Source organism: Phoca vitulina, unplaced genomic scaffold (assembly GCF_004348235.1).
Source record: "Phoca vitulina isolate PV1807 unplaced genomic scaffold, GSC_HSeal_1.0 scaffold5, whole genome shotgun sequence".
In the NCBI taxonomy this organism is placed as follows: Eukaryota; Metazoa; Chordata; class Mammalia; order Carnivora; family Phocidae; genus Phoca; species Phoca vitulina.
In genome coordinates this window covers 28,074,978-28,091,999 of record NW_022589708.1, presented here as the reverse complement: position 1 = coordinate 28,091,999, position 17,022 = coordinate 28,074,978, and the positions used below count along the sequence as shown (strand labels likewise).

Genomic DNA, 17,022 nt, shown 5'->3' with positions numbered 1-17,022 from the left:
TCTGTTTCGAGGAAAACAGTGTTTGAATTAATTTTCCCCAAAACTAAACATACACACACTCAAAGGTAAAAATGCACTTTTGGAATATTTTGCTGTTTTGTATTTTCTCCATCAGTGCTTCCTGTGTTTTAACAGCATGACATGCTTACAAAATGATAGAATGTTTATAGCACGCTGGGATCCAGGAATAAGGTGCTCAGGGCTGGTGGACGTCTGTGCTCTGCCCAGATCTCACCTGCCTGCTGAGGAGGAAGAGAGGAGCTCGCTCAGCCTGTCACTAGCATATATATGGGACACCGGTTTGGGAGTCTCTACTGCTGTTCATTAATGCACATTATGTATTTTAAAGAGATATCAGATTATCTTTTGATCAGCTGTTGCATGTTTTTCTCCACAGATAACACATATATTAACCAATTAGATGTAGAGCAGCTATATCTAATAGTATATTCTCTGACCATGGAAATGATTCTCTCTCTCCACTGTCCAATATGATAGCTACAAGCTAAATGTGACCATTGAACACTTGAAATGTGGCTAGTGCGACTGAGGGACTAAATTTGAAATTTCATTTACTTTTAATTAATTGAAATTTAAATAGCATCCTTTGTAGAGTAGGGTGGGTTCCTGGAGCAAGTAGAAAAAGCAGTGTGGCTGGTGGCATTAGATGGCACAGATGTAGAGGATAGCCAAATACTGATCAGTATCTAGGTTTACAAAAAAGAAAATGTGGAGTGTGAGCAAATTTTATTTCCAGTAGTGTCTCCTGAATTTTTTCTTTTTTGCGGAAAAGATACAAGCTACTCTAAAAATATCATTTTTTCTGGGTAGTAATAATGGTTAACATTTCTTAGTGGTCACCATGTGCCAGGTTCTGTACTGTGCTAAGCTCTTTAAATTCATTATCTCGCTTAATCCCCTTATCAGACTTGTGAAATAGGTCCTGCAGATCAGAGAATTGTGGCTCACAGAAGTCAGCAGTGAGTCTAGTGAGTGATACATGTCACACTGTGACTCAAACACGTCTCTTATTTCAAAATTAATTCTCCTGACTATTGTACCATATAACATAGCTTACCGTAAATGATCAAGAAAGCTGTGCCCAGAAGGCATTAGGAAGGAAGAAATTATAGGAGTAGGGGAATTGCTTTGAAGAAGTAGCTGTTTCATTTAAACTTATCCTAAAATGTTTCCTCTGTCTTCAGAATTCTGAAAAATCAGCATTTCTCTAGGTAATTTACTTTGTTTTCCCTGAGGGTTGGTTAGAGATATTGAGGGTAAGAGGATGGGCACTGAACAGGACCAAAGTTCTGCTCAAATTGATCTTCAGTTTTATTATCTTTACTATTACTATTTTGATAATGTTAATATCTTGGACATAGATAGGGCACTCTGATTATATCTCAAGGACCTGTGTTAGAATGGTTTCTGCTACAAGTAATAGAAAACCCTTACTCGGCTGTTTTAAATAGGAGATTATCTCACAAACCAGAAAATCCATAGGCAAGCAGATGGGCAAGCAGACCCCAGTCACAGCAAGTACCAGTTCTAAGGCTCTGCTTTTCTTTGATTTTCTTCACTCCCTAGCCCTTGTGGAGTTACGCTTTAATCCTCAGGCTGATAGCAGAATCCCAGCAGCAGTTCCAGATGTTATATCCAAACTAGTCATCCACTGGATAAGGAGTTTTTTTTTGTTTTTTTTTTTTAAAACATTGTAGAAATTCTCAAACTAGGCAAGAGCATAAATAACCTCTGTGTATTTATCACTCAGTTTCAACAATGATCAACCTAGAGCCACTGTTATTTAACCTATATTCCATCCTCTATCTCCTTGATGTATTTTTAAGAACCAAAGAATGCTGTTCAGAAGTCCTATTTAAAAAAAAAAAATGGCAGGGAGTTTTGGCCTCCTGTGATTTTCCCAGACTACTCAGGACCCACCTTTTGGGGTTAAGTATGGGGTCCAGCCTTCCCTAAAATGCTCTGTTAGGTGGGTGGGATCCTGAAAAGGGGGAAAAGCAGGTTTCAGTAGGTAGGACGAAGAGGCAATGAACACTACCTTCTCTGGAAGTATTTTATAATTTATTTGGCTCTTCTTTAATATTGCTTTTAAAAAAATCCAGTTTGGTTGGTTGATTGCTTAGGTTGGAATTCTTGGGTGGGATCACATGGGAGTTACCTTGTGACTTGGTTTTTTAGGTGGTTTAAAAATGCAGTTTCACCTATTGGTAAGTTTTAAGGAATTGATCCTTTTTGATCAAATTGACAAGAAACCAAGCTTACTTGTTTGTTAATGTGTAGTTAATAACTAATATATTTGCAAAAGGTAAACTGTAGTCTATAAACAAGATTTAATTGGTACAGTCAAAAGAAAGGGAATTGTTTTTTCCATGTTGCAATGAAGTATTGTTAATATTATGTCTCTGTTAATTTGTTTCCAAAGTGTGGTCTTTAAAAGGACTATTTCTCTTGCTTTTAGTGGCATTTATTTTCAACTGGCTTGGATTTTGTTTATCCTTCTGTATCACCAATACCATAGCTGGAAGATACGGTGCCATCTGTGGATTTGGACTTTCATTGATCAAATGGATTCTTATTGTTAGGGTGAGTGTTTTAATAGCCTCTGTCACTTCTATTTCATTAAAATACATGAAATTTCTTGTGTGGTTCATAAATGTTCATTTTACATACATGAATCAACTATTTTGAGACTTATTCTTAACCTTTTTAGACTTATTGTAGTGATCTCTGTGGTGTGAACATTTTGTAACTTTATTACATGAGAGCTTGTTACTACATGGAAAGAGCTTTGAAGTCAAAAATTTGAGTTTGAATCTTATTTATATCAGTGTTTTAACTTCACGTTTTAAATTGTTGTGAGCATGTCTTCATAATAAGCTGGTAATCCTGCCTTTCAGGATTTCTGTGAGGTCTAGAGGTCGTTCAGTTCAAGCACTTGTCCAGTTGCTGTACAAATGCATGTGCTCAGTAAACCAGGCTGCGACTGTTGTGATACGGCGCACGCGTGCCTACCACCCGTTAAAACAGAGCGTTTTCTGTTGGTTAGTAAAATTCTCAAGGACTTAATTATCCTCTCACTCTTTCTTTTAGTAACATTAAGAGCTCAAAAGTTAACTAAGGCCTCTGAGGTGGCTATCAGAACTCACCTTTTTTTCCCTTATGTTCCTTCTCCACCTTTCTTATTTCCCTGTTGTTTCTGGAATTTACCCTCTGTCTACTTCTTATCACTTACAAGATGGTGTGAAGGGAGATAATCCTAAGTCCTTTTCTTTTTCCCATCTCAGCAGCTTGTCCCAAAATAATTTTCTGTAACCATTCCATCAGCAGTAATATTGTTAGCATATTCTTCCCCCAGCTCTTTACCTTTGCCTATTGAAGGCTCCTTTTGGCTCCTTTCTACAAAGCTTTGTCCCTAGTTTCTTTAGGATAAGGCCTAGGAGAATGATCAAGAGTGGTTTTGGGGCACCTGGGTGGCTCAGTAGGTTAAGCATCCATCTTTTGATCTCAGCTCAGGTCTTGATCCTCAGGGTCATGAGTTCAAGCCCCGCATAGGGCTCCACACTGGGCCCCACACCACAGAGATCACTACACAACACTATCACTTTAAAAAAAAAAAAAAAAGTGGTTTTATTTATTGTTTTGGTAAGTTTTCTTAAAAATAACCCACATATTTAAGTGCTATTACACAATTGATAAAATGCATAATTTCTACAAATCATATTTATTTAAACATTGATTTCTAATTGAGATCCTCCTAAAATATTCTGTAGAATCACATACTAAAATGTCAGCTTTTCTTAAGTGCTTCAGACACTTCACTTATGCACCTACATTATCACATTGATTTAAAAAATTAAAACTGTGGACTTAATGTGTTTCTTCATTATTTTTAAACTTACTGCTTCCCAGAGTGTCAGTAATCTTACCAGACCTTGTCTCTGTTCAGACCAGATAAAGGTTCTGGTTATTAATCAGTTGATTCTTGGGTAGTACCTAAGACTTGCCACCTTTTCAGATGATCAGTATCTGAGCCAGTGTAAGAACAGCCCCCTGGCAGATTCTTTTTCTAATTTCATTTTTAAAAACGGGAAGTGGGGGCACCTGGGTGGCTCAGTCGGTTAAGCGTCTGCCTTCGGCTCAGGTCATGATCCCAGGGTCCTGGGATTGAGCCCACGTCGGGTTTCCTGCTCACCGGGGAGTCTGCTTCTCTCTCTCTCTCTTTTTCTCTCTCTCCCTCTCCCTCCCTCTACCCTTCCACCCCTGCTTGTTTTCTCTCTCAAATAAATAAAAAAATCTTTAAAAAAAAAATAAATAAAAATGTGAAGTGGATTCCCACCATGATCATAAATCTGTTAAGGTGTTAGGGAGCATACAAAGATAAAGCACGATCCCTGCCCTTGCAGAAGTTATTACTAGAAAAACCTCAACAAGAGTTGAAGCTAGATATGCCCAATGGTTATTATTATGTTAGTAATAGAATTAATTACTATTATTCAAATGGATTTCTTAGTCACAGAACACAGAAAATGATTTGAGGATTGTTTTCTCATCTCTTCTAAACTTAGTAAGTTTGTGTATTCTAGATTCATTAAAAAAAAAAAAAAGTCCAGTCCATTATATGCAACCTGTGCTGTTAGGGTATTAGGGCCTAATTCTCTTACAGTACTCCTAGTTGAGAGGGGTTTGTTTAGCTAGTAATTAATTCCATCTAATGTGATAAGATGGGGAACTTAAATTCAAATACTGGGGATTGCATCAAGTTTGATCACCAGAACTGTTTCGTTTCCCTTTAAAATACCACTACTGAGGGCCACTGGCCAGCTCAGTCAGAAGAGCATGTGACTCTCGATCTTGGGGTCGTGAGTTTGAGCCTCACGTGGGGTGTAGAGATTACTTAAAAAAATAAACTTTAAAAAAAACCACATAAAATGTGCCTTTAAAAAAAAAAAATACTGCTACTAGGTTAAGGTTAATATTATGCCTTTAGTGTATATTGAGAATTGATATAAGAAAAAGATTTTTAAAAATCTTTTTTATCAAATAATAATAGCTGCCTTTCATTGAGTACTTACTGTGTTGCAAGCATAATTCGTTACAAACACCAAATTCTTGACTCCTGCTTGTATCAGTGATGCTAATGATAATCCAGACATTTTATTGATGATAAAAGCTAAGAATAAAAAAAGTCAACTTGCTCGATATCCCACAGTTTGTTGGATTAGAATCTAGCTTGGTCTCAATTCAGTGCCTGTTCTCCTAATTCTGTCCTGCCTCTGTGACACTGTACTTGGACTTTTATTATAATGCTCTAAGCAATAAATGCCCTGTGAAGTGCTGAGAGAAAGGTTTTCTCCTAAAAGCCTGATGTTTTATTTTATTAGACAATAAGTAATTTATAAATCATACTGTAGCTTTTCTTTTTGTTTCTGAGTTTCCATTTACTCAGACTTAATGTAAATATCTTTAGCTGATTCTAGTATTATTATTTCTAAGGCTTTTGATGTTTTTATTTATTTAAAAATCAATATTTTTTTTAAAAAACTACTCTTTTTGAAAGTAGACAGGATGTAAACAATAAACTACTGGTGTTATATTAATAAAATAAAATTAGATAAACTCTTAGTGTCAGTTAATTTATTTTCCAAAATTTGGTTTTTGCATCCTGTGATTGGCCAAACAACATGATTGATTTACTCATTAAAAAACCCCAACTTGGCTCAGCCCTCTGACTATTGGTATTTTAAAACATTTTTACTCACTCAGTAATGAATCCAAAAACTCATTAGTTTATCCTTTTTACATAGTGAGTCTTTCTTTGACTTCACGGTGAAAGTGATTATATTTTTTCATTGGGGAGTAAATAAAGACTAGCTTTGGCAAATATTTTTGGTGAAGAATGGTGTTCTTACTTTTCTGGTTGCCTCTTGCCAGGTAATATTATTTATTTAAGTATATTCTACAATATATTTAAAAATTAGAAAGTTAAAAATGTGTTGCTTTGGTTATATTTCTTTTCATTCTTAAAGACTCTAAAACCTGTATGAAAATCTTTTATTTCTAATTATTAATCACTTGATTAAAAAGTGTAGTGCAGTCCTACTTTACCAGCTATATTTCCCCAGTTGTTTAGTTCTCCCTTGTACATATTTTAAAGATGTAGGAGTGTGTGGGATCTGCATCTATAATGATACTTTAAAAATTTTAAACTTTGAAATTTCTAAAGCCCTCAGCTGAAAATTTAGATTATGGTTCGTTTATTAATTGTAAATACTTCCTGTAGGAATACTTAAAAAGTTTTAAAAAACAAATTTAGGTAATCATTAGTACATATGCTTCCTCAATAGTGAGATTATTTACAATTTATAAGTACTTTATTACTAAACCTATAAGATTTTTATTTTCTTTATTTTTTTATTTTTTTTAAAGATTTTTATTTATTTATTTGACAGAGAGAGATACAGCCAGAGAAGGAACACAAGCAGGGGGAGTGGGAGAGGGAGAAGCAGGCTTCCCGCCGAGCAGGGAGCCCGATGTGGGGCTCGATCCCAGGACCCTGAGATCATGACCTGAGCCGGAGGCAGACGCTTAATGACTGAGCTACCCAGGGGCCCCTAAACCTATAGGGTTTTTAAACTTTTGTGGAAATTACCAACGAATAGTTGGAAATAATTACCAAAATAAAGTTGGAGATACTTTTAATTTCAGATTTGAGGGCAAATCTCCGTTTGACAAAATCATTTTTAGTTAAATCAGATTCAGTTTGGAGGCCAACGAATGGAAACAGAGTAAATAAAACAAATTAATTTTTAGTAGTTTTAGACTAGGTTATATTAAACACTTTCAAAAAATAACTTTGGAAAATTGTTTAGGTGCTAAAGGATAATAGGGAAGAATTATCTGAAGTAACTGAAGAAAATTAGATTGACTTAAAAAATTTTTTTTTAAATAATAAATCATGACATCCAGAGGTTAAGCAAGGAAAAGATACCTGTGTTCAGTATCATCAGACTCTGCCTTCCATCTGCCTGTTCATACACTCATTTCACAGGGAATATAAAACTGTCTACCATGGTCACTAATAGGAACTGTTGAAACGCCACTTCAAGGTTCATTTAGCTGTTCTCAGCTCACTATTGGGAACTGAATACTGGAGCATCTAGTTTGAAAATAAAAAGACTCTAATGAGTTGGGGGTCTTTATGTGCCTAGTATTCTTGGCAGTGATTAACAGTAGGGGGTGTACAGAAGGTCAAAAGCTCTTCTTTTTAGAGGTCAGCTGAACATCCCCATCTGATAAGATTAAACTAATGTGGCTTTTGGTGTTAATATCTAAAGCAGCGGGTTGCTGTAGTGTGTTTGGGATGGTAGTTGTGGCTCTGAGAGATTATGAAAAAAGAACTGACATGTGAACTCTTTAATGAGAAAGTTGGATTCAGATATATAGAATTTACCTTTCTTTCTTAGAATTTTGAAACTGATTTTTGTTTCTAAAATACTTTGTATAAGTTTGTTAGCTATTGTATACAAGATTTTAAAGAGTTTGTTTCCTCAAATAATTATGTATGTCATTAAGTATTTTTCTCTTTGTGTTGTTTTAAGTGCAAGAGATGATTTGAGGTAAATTGTTCTGAAACTGAGGCTAATCTATGATTTTCAAATTTAGGTACATAAATAGGGTTAATATATTTTTGTTCACTCCATAGTTTTCTGATTATTTTACTGGATATTTCAATGGACAGTATTGGCTTTGGTGGATATTTCTTGTACTTGGTAAGTTTATTTCTAATGCATTTCAGTTTTTAATTTGCATTTAGTTTAACTTTGATATTTCCCCAAATTGTAAGATGTAAATACATTGTGTTGAAACTTAGGTGGAAATAATTTTTCTACTGTAAAATTCTCATATCCAAATACTTAATATCATCTCAGCTATTTGGATAATTAATTATACATTGCACTTGAGATTTCTGATTGAAAATCCAGAGCCTGTCAGTTTAAAAAAATCAGTGGTTGGATGATAATTGAATATCGCAAAACTTGAAAATCCTAAATGATTAGAAAAAATTGTCTTTAGCATTTATTTTGGAAAATATACATGCATAATTTCTTTTAACGATCCTAGGATATGTTGAGAGTAGGATGGTTGGATGTTCTATGCATTTTCTTATTTTTGGAACATTGAAACACTCTTTATACTTTTGAAATGTACCCTGCATTAATCATTAATCAGCCAGGCATAAGAAGGCTTCATGCCCAATGATCACAGTACTTCTGTTGAGTTTTCTTTTTACAAGGCATGTCTTTTTATTAATATTGATGAATTTTATGGATTTCCAATTTTTGTTCCCTGGTGATATTCACTCTAGATGTATGGTAAGTTAATCTCAAAATCACATAATGCCTTTAATCCGCATTTCAGATTTATTTAGTGACATGAAGAATATCCTCTCTACTTAGGTTTAAAAGCCCACATTTCTGTAGTAACATAATTGTACCAGAAAATAATAGCATTTCAGTAGGTGGCAGTGTTCTCATTGAGTTTTTGTTCAGTCCTGGTATTGGATCTTTAGGATCTTTAGGGAAACAAATTCTTAGTGGTCAGTTAAGGTCACTAAAGATCTTGTATTCTTACTCTTAACAATTATAGTGAAATTATTCTAGTGTTGTGATTTTGTTAGGGAGCCAGACTCTTACAAGGGTTTAGGCAATTATTTGTATTATTAATTGTGTTCTGACTGTCTGAATTCTGTGGTTGTTACTGAGTTTCTTACTTAAAAGTGAAAAAATATATGAAGTCTTTTAGGTATTTAAGCATATTAAATGAGTGTATTTGCTTCTAAATATATTATTAAGGATTGGATGTTAGGAAGACAACTATAGGGCCCAGTGAAATGCAGAGGACCACCCCCCATTTTCACATCAGAACCACAATCTAGCATTTAGGGAGTTGTGAAAACTTAATCCATTATAAAAATATTGCTCTCACATATACTCAGAAGAATGTTGAGTACATTGTAGAACACTGAGAAACAATAGCTGCTGAATGATTGGTTTCTAGATATGAACTGGTTTATTTTAGAAAATGCCTGAGCAGGACCAAATAGTCTTAGAAACAGTAGTTTTCATAGACAAAAGTAGGAATTTCACAAATAATTTTGGTTTACATTTTTCAATAATACTTCTACATTTGGATCACAATACCATTATCTTTGAACAGCATCTGGAAGGACATGAGGGTGGAATTCAGAGTGGGAGTCACAAATGGAAGGAGTTAGGATATGGGAAGCAGATGGGCTCAGATTTAGCTGAAATTTATACCACTTGCTTTAGTCATTATTTGTATATCTTCCTATCTTTTCTCTTTATTATTACCATGCTTTTTTTAGTGCTTTGGTTACTGTCTTGGAGTCGGGGTACAAATTTAGTTTGGGACTTTGCATTTTAAATCGGCAGACTCCTCCTCTCGATGAGGAAAGTTACATGCGTGTATATCTTCTGTTTTTGTTTTGCCCCCGCCCATTACCTAGTTAAACATTTACTGAAGTTAATAAATGTTTCCCTTAGAATTCTATGTTGAATAAGTACATCAAAGAATTTACTAATAATGCTAATGCTTTTTATATTTAGCTAATATTTTTCATCTGAAACTTTGAAGCATTTCACAGGCATTGTTTTATTAATTACTAAGGATTCCAGTTATGTAAATGGTTGTTATTTAAAAATCCTGTTAAAGAGAATACTGATAGATATAAGATCTATCCCAAATCATTTAATAAATCAGTAGAGTGGTTGCTTCCCAGTTCTTTCCTGATTCTTCTTATCTAAATTTGTATTATAAATTAGTCTTTTGTTAATACTTGAAAATAAGAACTAAAAATTATTTACATAACATATATCTTCAAATACAGATTTCACAGATGACAGGCACTTGATATTATTAGAGAGGCTTATTGGTTTTATCCCACGATTGTTAGCAAATTACTTGAATATATTCTTTCTTGAATACTTTCTATCAGTAAATATGTCTTAGTTTGCTTAGTAGTTGTATTAATTGAAAAGTTTCATATAAAAATGGGATTTCTCTGAGTTGAATCAGCTTAAATGCATTAGGTAACTTTGTTATTTAAAGAAATCATGGAATAAATATATTTTTGTGTAATTCTGGATTTTCATGGCTGGATTTGCTTTAATTTAGATACATCTGGACTTAAATTGAAAGAATTTGGGGAGGCAGTAAACTTCTTTATATTTTTTCATGATGGTTATTATCGTTATAGTGTAAAATATTTTATGGAATGAGTAGAATTTTACAGATTAAATTCCTTAAGCCAAGAGGATCTTGTTTATAATTGTCTGTTTTAAATTGATGCCTTCTCCGTATAAGAACATAATGGATCTGTATTACTTTAACCATTTCAGGCCTGCTTCTTTTCTTCAGAGGATTTGTTAATTATCTAAAAGTCAGAAACATGTCTGAAAGTATGGCAGCTGCTCATAGAACAAGATATTTCTTCTTATTATAGAGGTAAGAAATACTAATATAGAACTCTGTTTCCTTCATGTATTCCTATTCACCAGATGACTTTTATGTGTACTCATGTTGTTTACTTAGACTTAGCATATTTAATATATTGTTATACTGTTAACAGTCAACTAATTAAGATTCAGTACATTGTGAACTTTTAAAGATTTTTAAAAATTGAATTTCATAAATTTTAACTTTTTAAATATATAATGAATAAAAAAACTTTAAGTCAGACTTTTTAAACTTCTTTTTAAAAGATTAACCATAGGATGTAAGTAACCATTAGCACACAGTTTAAAGGCTTGAAAAATAAAATACGACAAAGCACTTACACAGAAGGGATGGGCATTTTGTATAAAACAATGTGAAATCCACAGACATGTGGTAAAACAAAACAAAACAAAACAAAAAACAAAAAACAAATTTGTGGTTGAAAAGAAATTTTCCATGCACTCATCTTAACAAACTAGATCAAAGAATAAAAGTTGTGTGAAGAAAATGGGAGCTCTCATAGTTTCCTTAATGTCTGTCAGTTTGTATCAACAATGAAGACTTCAACTTGAATAAATGGGAATAAAGAAATGAGCAGAGGTTGTCTTACTAGTTATCCAGTGAGTTTCTGGAGGCTGCATGCAGCTAGCTAGTAATTTCTTCACATGAGGAGACCTCATATCTCTATTTTCTAGAATAGACTTTTTGTTAAATTTAAATACAGTTAACATACAATATTATATTAGTTTCATATGTACAACATAGTGATTTGACATTTGTATATTTTGTGAACTGCTCACCACAATAAGTCTAGTTACCATCTGTCACCATACAAATTAATACAAATACAATATTATTGACTCTATTCCCTGTGCTGTAATTTACGCCCCCATGGCTTACTTGTTTTGTAACTAGAAATTTGTACCTCTCAATCCCCTTCACCCATTTTGCTCCCCTGTCCCGAAACTCCTTCCCCTTTGATAGCCACCACTCTGTTTTTAGTTATCTATGAGTATAGGTGTTGTTTTATGTTGTTATTGGGTTTTTTTTCATTGCACTTGTAAGGGAAATCATGCAATATTTGCCTTTCTCTGACTTATTTCACTTAGCATAATACCCTCAAGGTCCATCCATGCTGTCACAAATGGCAAGATCTTTTTGCTCAGTAGTATTCCATCATGTATATATGGAACACACACATACACACCCTACATCTTTATCCATTCATATATTGATGGGCACTTAAGTTGTTTTCCATATGTTGACTATTGTAGATAATGCTGCAGTTAACAGGGGTGCATGTATCTTTTTGAATTAGTGTTTTCATTTTCTTCAGATAGATAGCTACAAGTGGAATTGCTGGATCATAGGGTAGTTATATTTTTAATTTTTTGAGGAACCTCCATACTGTTTTCCAGAGTGGTTGCCTCAATTTACTTTCCCAGCAACGGTTCACAAGGTTTCCCTTTTCTTCATGTCCTCACTAACACTTGTTTCTTATCTTTTTACTTACAGCCATTCTGACAGGTGTGAGGTGATAATCTGCTTGTGTTTTTCATATGCATTTCCCTCTTGTTTAGGGTTGTTGAACATCTTTTCATGTGCTTGAAGGCCATCTGTATGTCTTTGGAAAACTGTCTATTCAGATCCTCCGTTCATTTTTTGTTTGGATTGTTTGGTTTTTTAGTTATTGAGTTGTATGCATTCTTTAACTATTTTGGATATTAACTCTTTACTGGATATATGACTTACAAATATCTCTTCCCTCTATATTAAAGCAAGTGCCATATACTTCATGGTTATAAATGATTTGAACTTTTAAAGTATTTGAACTGCATAGGCAAAGTGTCTGCTAAAACACCTAACTTCTAGATGTCTCTACAAGTACAAAATGTTTCAAAGTTACTGTATTTTTATAAATAAATTGTATGGTTTGGGATTTGATTGCTTAAGCTTTATAACTAGGAGTTTTACATAATCTAATATAATTTACTTATTTCTACTGAGGAGTACAGTGAATAGTTGTATTTCTGGAAAATATTAAAGTATCCTTTAAATGTTCTTTTAGCTCTAGAAGGTGTCACATTTTCTCTTTAACCACTAAAATACCTTTGCGAGCAGTAACAGCAAGTGTATCAGTATGTAAGATAAAATGCAAAGTAATTTTACTAATTTGAATGATATTCTGTGAGTATTCAGTGTAATTGTCTTGTTTGCATTTTCAAGAGCCTAAAATTTAATGTGTAAATATTTTCTAGATGGTTTCCTATAGAAGCTTAAACTTTGGAATATATTCTGATTAATATGCTATTTTATATTATCTTTACCAAAATAACATTATATACTTGACGTAATACTGCTATAAAATGGGTTTTTGTTGTATTACCATGTAGACAGTTGCAACTTAATATACTTTAAGACTCTTTCTTTGTCCCTAGACTGCATCGACCAGACATTCTTTTCTTATATCAATGTGAAATTTCCAGATCATCTGTAAACCTACAACTTTAATAAGAAGACTACTAAAAGCAGAAGACAAATTAGTGAAGAAAAGATAGATCTTCAAAATTGAATAGCAGGATGGTTTATGCTTAAAAGCCATTTCTGTTCATTCTCTTAAATATTTATATTTCATTTGTTTTGCACATTTGCATACGTGCCCATGTAAAAGATTTGCGTATACTTGAAAGAAACCATAAAGTTGTAGCAGTAAAGTCCAGTCATATTTGGTTAATCAGTGTTTGTTATAATTGAAAGAGGTGAGTAAGAAACAGTCTTCCAGCATGTAAATGCCATTCATTGACTTCCGACCTGACATTTAGTATAATAAAAATGAAATTATTAACCATGTCAAATGCTTTAGTTTCTGGCTCCTAGATTCATCTAGTGTAACTCTACACATGAAACATCCTTTGTTATATATAGTTTTTAAAACCTGCAGTGCTGATTATAGAAGAACTTTGTCAGATTTTTGAACATATTTACATTATTATTTAGCAAACTCTGTAAATAACCATGCATAAATTACTTTCTGCATTGTTTTCTTAGAAACTGTGTGGATATCTTTTCAATTAATTTAAAATTAAGTGAACTTAATATATAGAGAAAATTTGGGTGTTAAAGATAGTTTGTTTTAGGACAGATTTTAAGAAGATATGGGTATTCCACATGTCCCTTATAAAAACATCTTTTTGTTGTTTTTTTTTTAAGGGACATGCCAAGTTTAGGGATTCTGTCGAGAAGCTTGGTTTTTAGCATTGCCATCTTAGAGAGTCTTGTAGGAAGAGATTGTATTAGACATTATATTTATTTCATTTAAGACACTTTTGAAAATTAATTTTCTGAATAAGATATTCTCATTTGCATTTGTCTTTTAAGAAGCCAATAAAAGTATCTTTCATTTATCATTGTGATAATTTTTTCTTTAGATGTTTAGTTTGTTAAATGAAACAAATCAAAACTTGTACTAATAGCTTCTTGCTTTATGATTGTAGGATTAACCTATAAAAATCATATCTTGAATTCAGATATGCAAAATAATCTGTTTTTAAGTTACAGAAATGTGTCTGTGGAATATGGGGGTGTGGTGTGTGTGTCTATGTGTGTTGCAAGAGTGTGTATGTGACCATTATTACAACTGGAAGCTACTACATTTTGCAAATCATTTTATGTCTCATCTATTTTCTTTTCAGTTATATTTTTGTTTTTGAATGCCAAAATTAAAAATGAGAATTATATCATCTTTTAAACTTAAAAATCATTTAATACAGCTATAGAGTACATATAAAATTGGTTGCTTGTTTATTATTAGACACTGACTACTACTAAAAGATACATCCTATTCAGGGACATTTTTCCATTTCTGAAAAAATAAATTATGCTTTATAACTTCTTTTGTATTTCTCTGTATTTTCTGATTTATTTCATTGTCTTTGATAAATAAAACATGCAGTTTTGTTTTGCTAATTGAGCCTCCTATTTTTTGTTTTCTCTCATTCATTTTCCTTCCCTACATAGAATTTTTATTGTTGATTGAAGTACCTGTGTTATACCCCTTGAAGTCAAACTAGCATGGGGTAAAGAAAACAAAATATTTAATTTAGTTGCCTGATTTGGAAGTTGAAATTAAATTAGCATGTATTTATGAGAAATGGAATCTCATGCTAGATCTCTTCCTTATCTCATATTAAGTTTCTATCGACCTGTACTTTGTTTTTTGTGATAATTTTTAAATTAAATTAAGCTATCATACATGGTAATTGTAGATTACTAGATGAGCTATCACATCACTTTATTAAAATGTAACATTTTAGTTTTTGTGGTATTTATCCTTGGTTTCTGAATATGGATGTGTCGCTTTTGATCCAACATCAAAACCTTCATTTTTTGTTTTGGTTCTCCCCCCCTCCCCCTTTCAAATCTATAAGGTTCAAGTGTGCATGTTACCTGATCCCCTATAATTGGTACAATTCAGTGGTAGCCTTAAATCTTATCATCCAATCAGGGGCGTAGAATATTATTTTTAAAACCTTAACATTCTCTTCCAGATCTATCAAATTCTGCATACTTCCCTTCATTTCCTGTGAGCTTGGATAGAACAGTTGCTGTTGTGTTTTGGGGATGCTTAACTGCCTTTGCACTCTGTCTTAAAGTTTGAAAATCAGAATCTTTGTTAGGGTGTCTAAATTTTTGAATGAATGTGAACAGGGGCTTGGAAATTAATGCAAATATTTATTAAATTATTTCTATTATATTTGAATAAGCTAGTTAGGGCTAGGATATTACGTATTTATGAAATCAGTTGAATTTAAGGTAAAAATACATTTTTCTGTGTAGTGTGTTCAGGATTGAAATTAGAAATTTAAAATTAAAAGACAAATCTTGCACTCAGTTAAAATAAAAATCTCTCTTTACGAGAAAAAATACTAATTTCTGTCTAGCCTTTTATTTTGAGTCTGTGAGGTATATCTCCCATGCCTTTGAGGTAGTTTAGAAATTTTAACCTGTTAAGACAATAATAACTAATACTTCCAGCAAAACTGTCCACAACAGGAAAAGTGAAATCCAAAAAGTGCAACTAGAGAAAAAAATCAGGGTTTCTTAATTTAACATTTTTCCTTTCAACTGGTCTGTAGTCCCCCAAAGCACAAAAGTAACGAGAGTGCATCTGATACTGTATTTAACTGGAGTGACATATGTCCTGAGTTTGCTCAGAAACAGTCCTATTTCTGTTTTCTCAGCTTAAATAGTGCCTCCTCTCTCAAAAGTGTCCTAATTTGGAGAATAAATTACATGATCACCCTATATATAACTGTACCTTATACTGAGAAGTGACTGCCTAAATCCACTGCCCTTTGAGAGAAGGAACTGGAGTATTAGGTCAGGAGCTAATTTTTGTCACAGTCTTTCCTAGCCAACCCATTTATCTGACCTATAGAATATGCACAGTATCTTTTTTTTTTTTTTAAATAGAAGTTGTATTGGAATGATTCCAGCTTATGGTAAATAGTAAACAATGAGCTTTTATATTTTAAAACTGCTGTTCAATGTTAATTTTAATTGTTTATTCTTCAGATAGTCATATGAAATGTTAGTGTATTATTTTTAAAAATCTCATTCTTAATAAAGTTAAACTGTTAGATGATAATGTGCCAGTTATTATAGGAATGTCCTTGCCCATATATAAAACTTGCTGACATATGTTTTGCTTATTAATAAAGTTCTATAGATATGGAAATGTGAACCTGTGCATCCTTTTGAAAATCAGTGTAAGATTCACAACATATCGCCATCTTAGCCTCACAAAATGTTTATATGGTATACCTTATTTGAGATAAGAACAACTGGCATGGAATTAGGTTGGAGTGTGGAACAGTATTAAGCTTGTCACAGGAGATGATTGCAGTTTAATTTTTTTTTTTTTTTTTTTTAAAGATTTTATTTATTTATTTGACAGAGAAAGACACAGTGAGAAAGGGAACAGAAGCAGGGGGAATGGGAGAGGGAGAAGCAGGCTTCTTGCCGAGCAGGGAGCCCGATGTGGGACTCGATCCCAGGACCCTGGGATCATGACCTGAGCCGAAGGCAGACGTTTAACGACTGAGCCACCCAGGCGCCCCTGATTGCAGTTTAATTTTAATACATGCCAAAAAATCAGCTTTATGGAATTTATGTTCATTGCTACTTTGCAGAATATCAGTGGTGACCATAGGTCAGACCTCCCTGTGGGCTTGTATTTTCATTTGGGACATAAGACCCTAGAATGCAAAAAACTTCCTTCAAATTATTTAGAAGAAAATCAAAAAGCTCATTCCATACTTGATAAAAGTTTTTAAAAGTGTTTATTTTGAACTCAACGTGCTTGGTGGTTTTAACTTTTCCTTCTTGGTGTTTTCAGCTTAGCTTTCATTTTTTTTTTGTTTTGAGAGATTGAGCTTTTAAAACCTACTTGGTTTTCATGAAAACCATTAAAAAAATCCAGTAGCT

General features: G+C 33.1%; 1 protein-coding gene across 1 annotated transcript in view; it reads left to right on the top strand.

Annotated features, from left to right (window-relative positions):
• The window catches only part of NDFIP2 (Nedd4 family interacting protein 2), a 69,293-nt gene extending 53,020 nt beyond the window's left edge, over positions 1 to 16,273 (top strand). Inside the window, exons 5-8 of the mRNA XM_032402791.1 lie at positions 2,480 to 2,604; positions 7,724 to 7,790; positions 10,440 to 10,545; positions 12,975 to 16,273. Of these exons, the coding sequence (XP_032258682.1) occupies positions 2,480 to 2,604; positions 7,724 to 7,790; positions 10,440 to 10,543 (296 nt within the window). The 3' untranslated portion in view covers positions 10,544 to 10,545; positions 12,975 to 16,273. The remainder of the gene's footprint in view (positions 1 to 2,479; positions 2,605 to 7,723; positions 7,791 to 10,439; positions 10,546 to 12,974) is intronic.
• Positions 16,274 to 17,022: the final 749 nt, after the last annotated feature.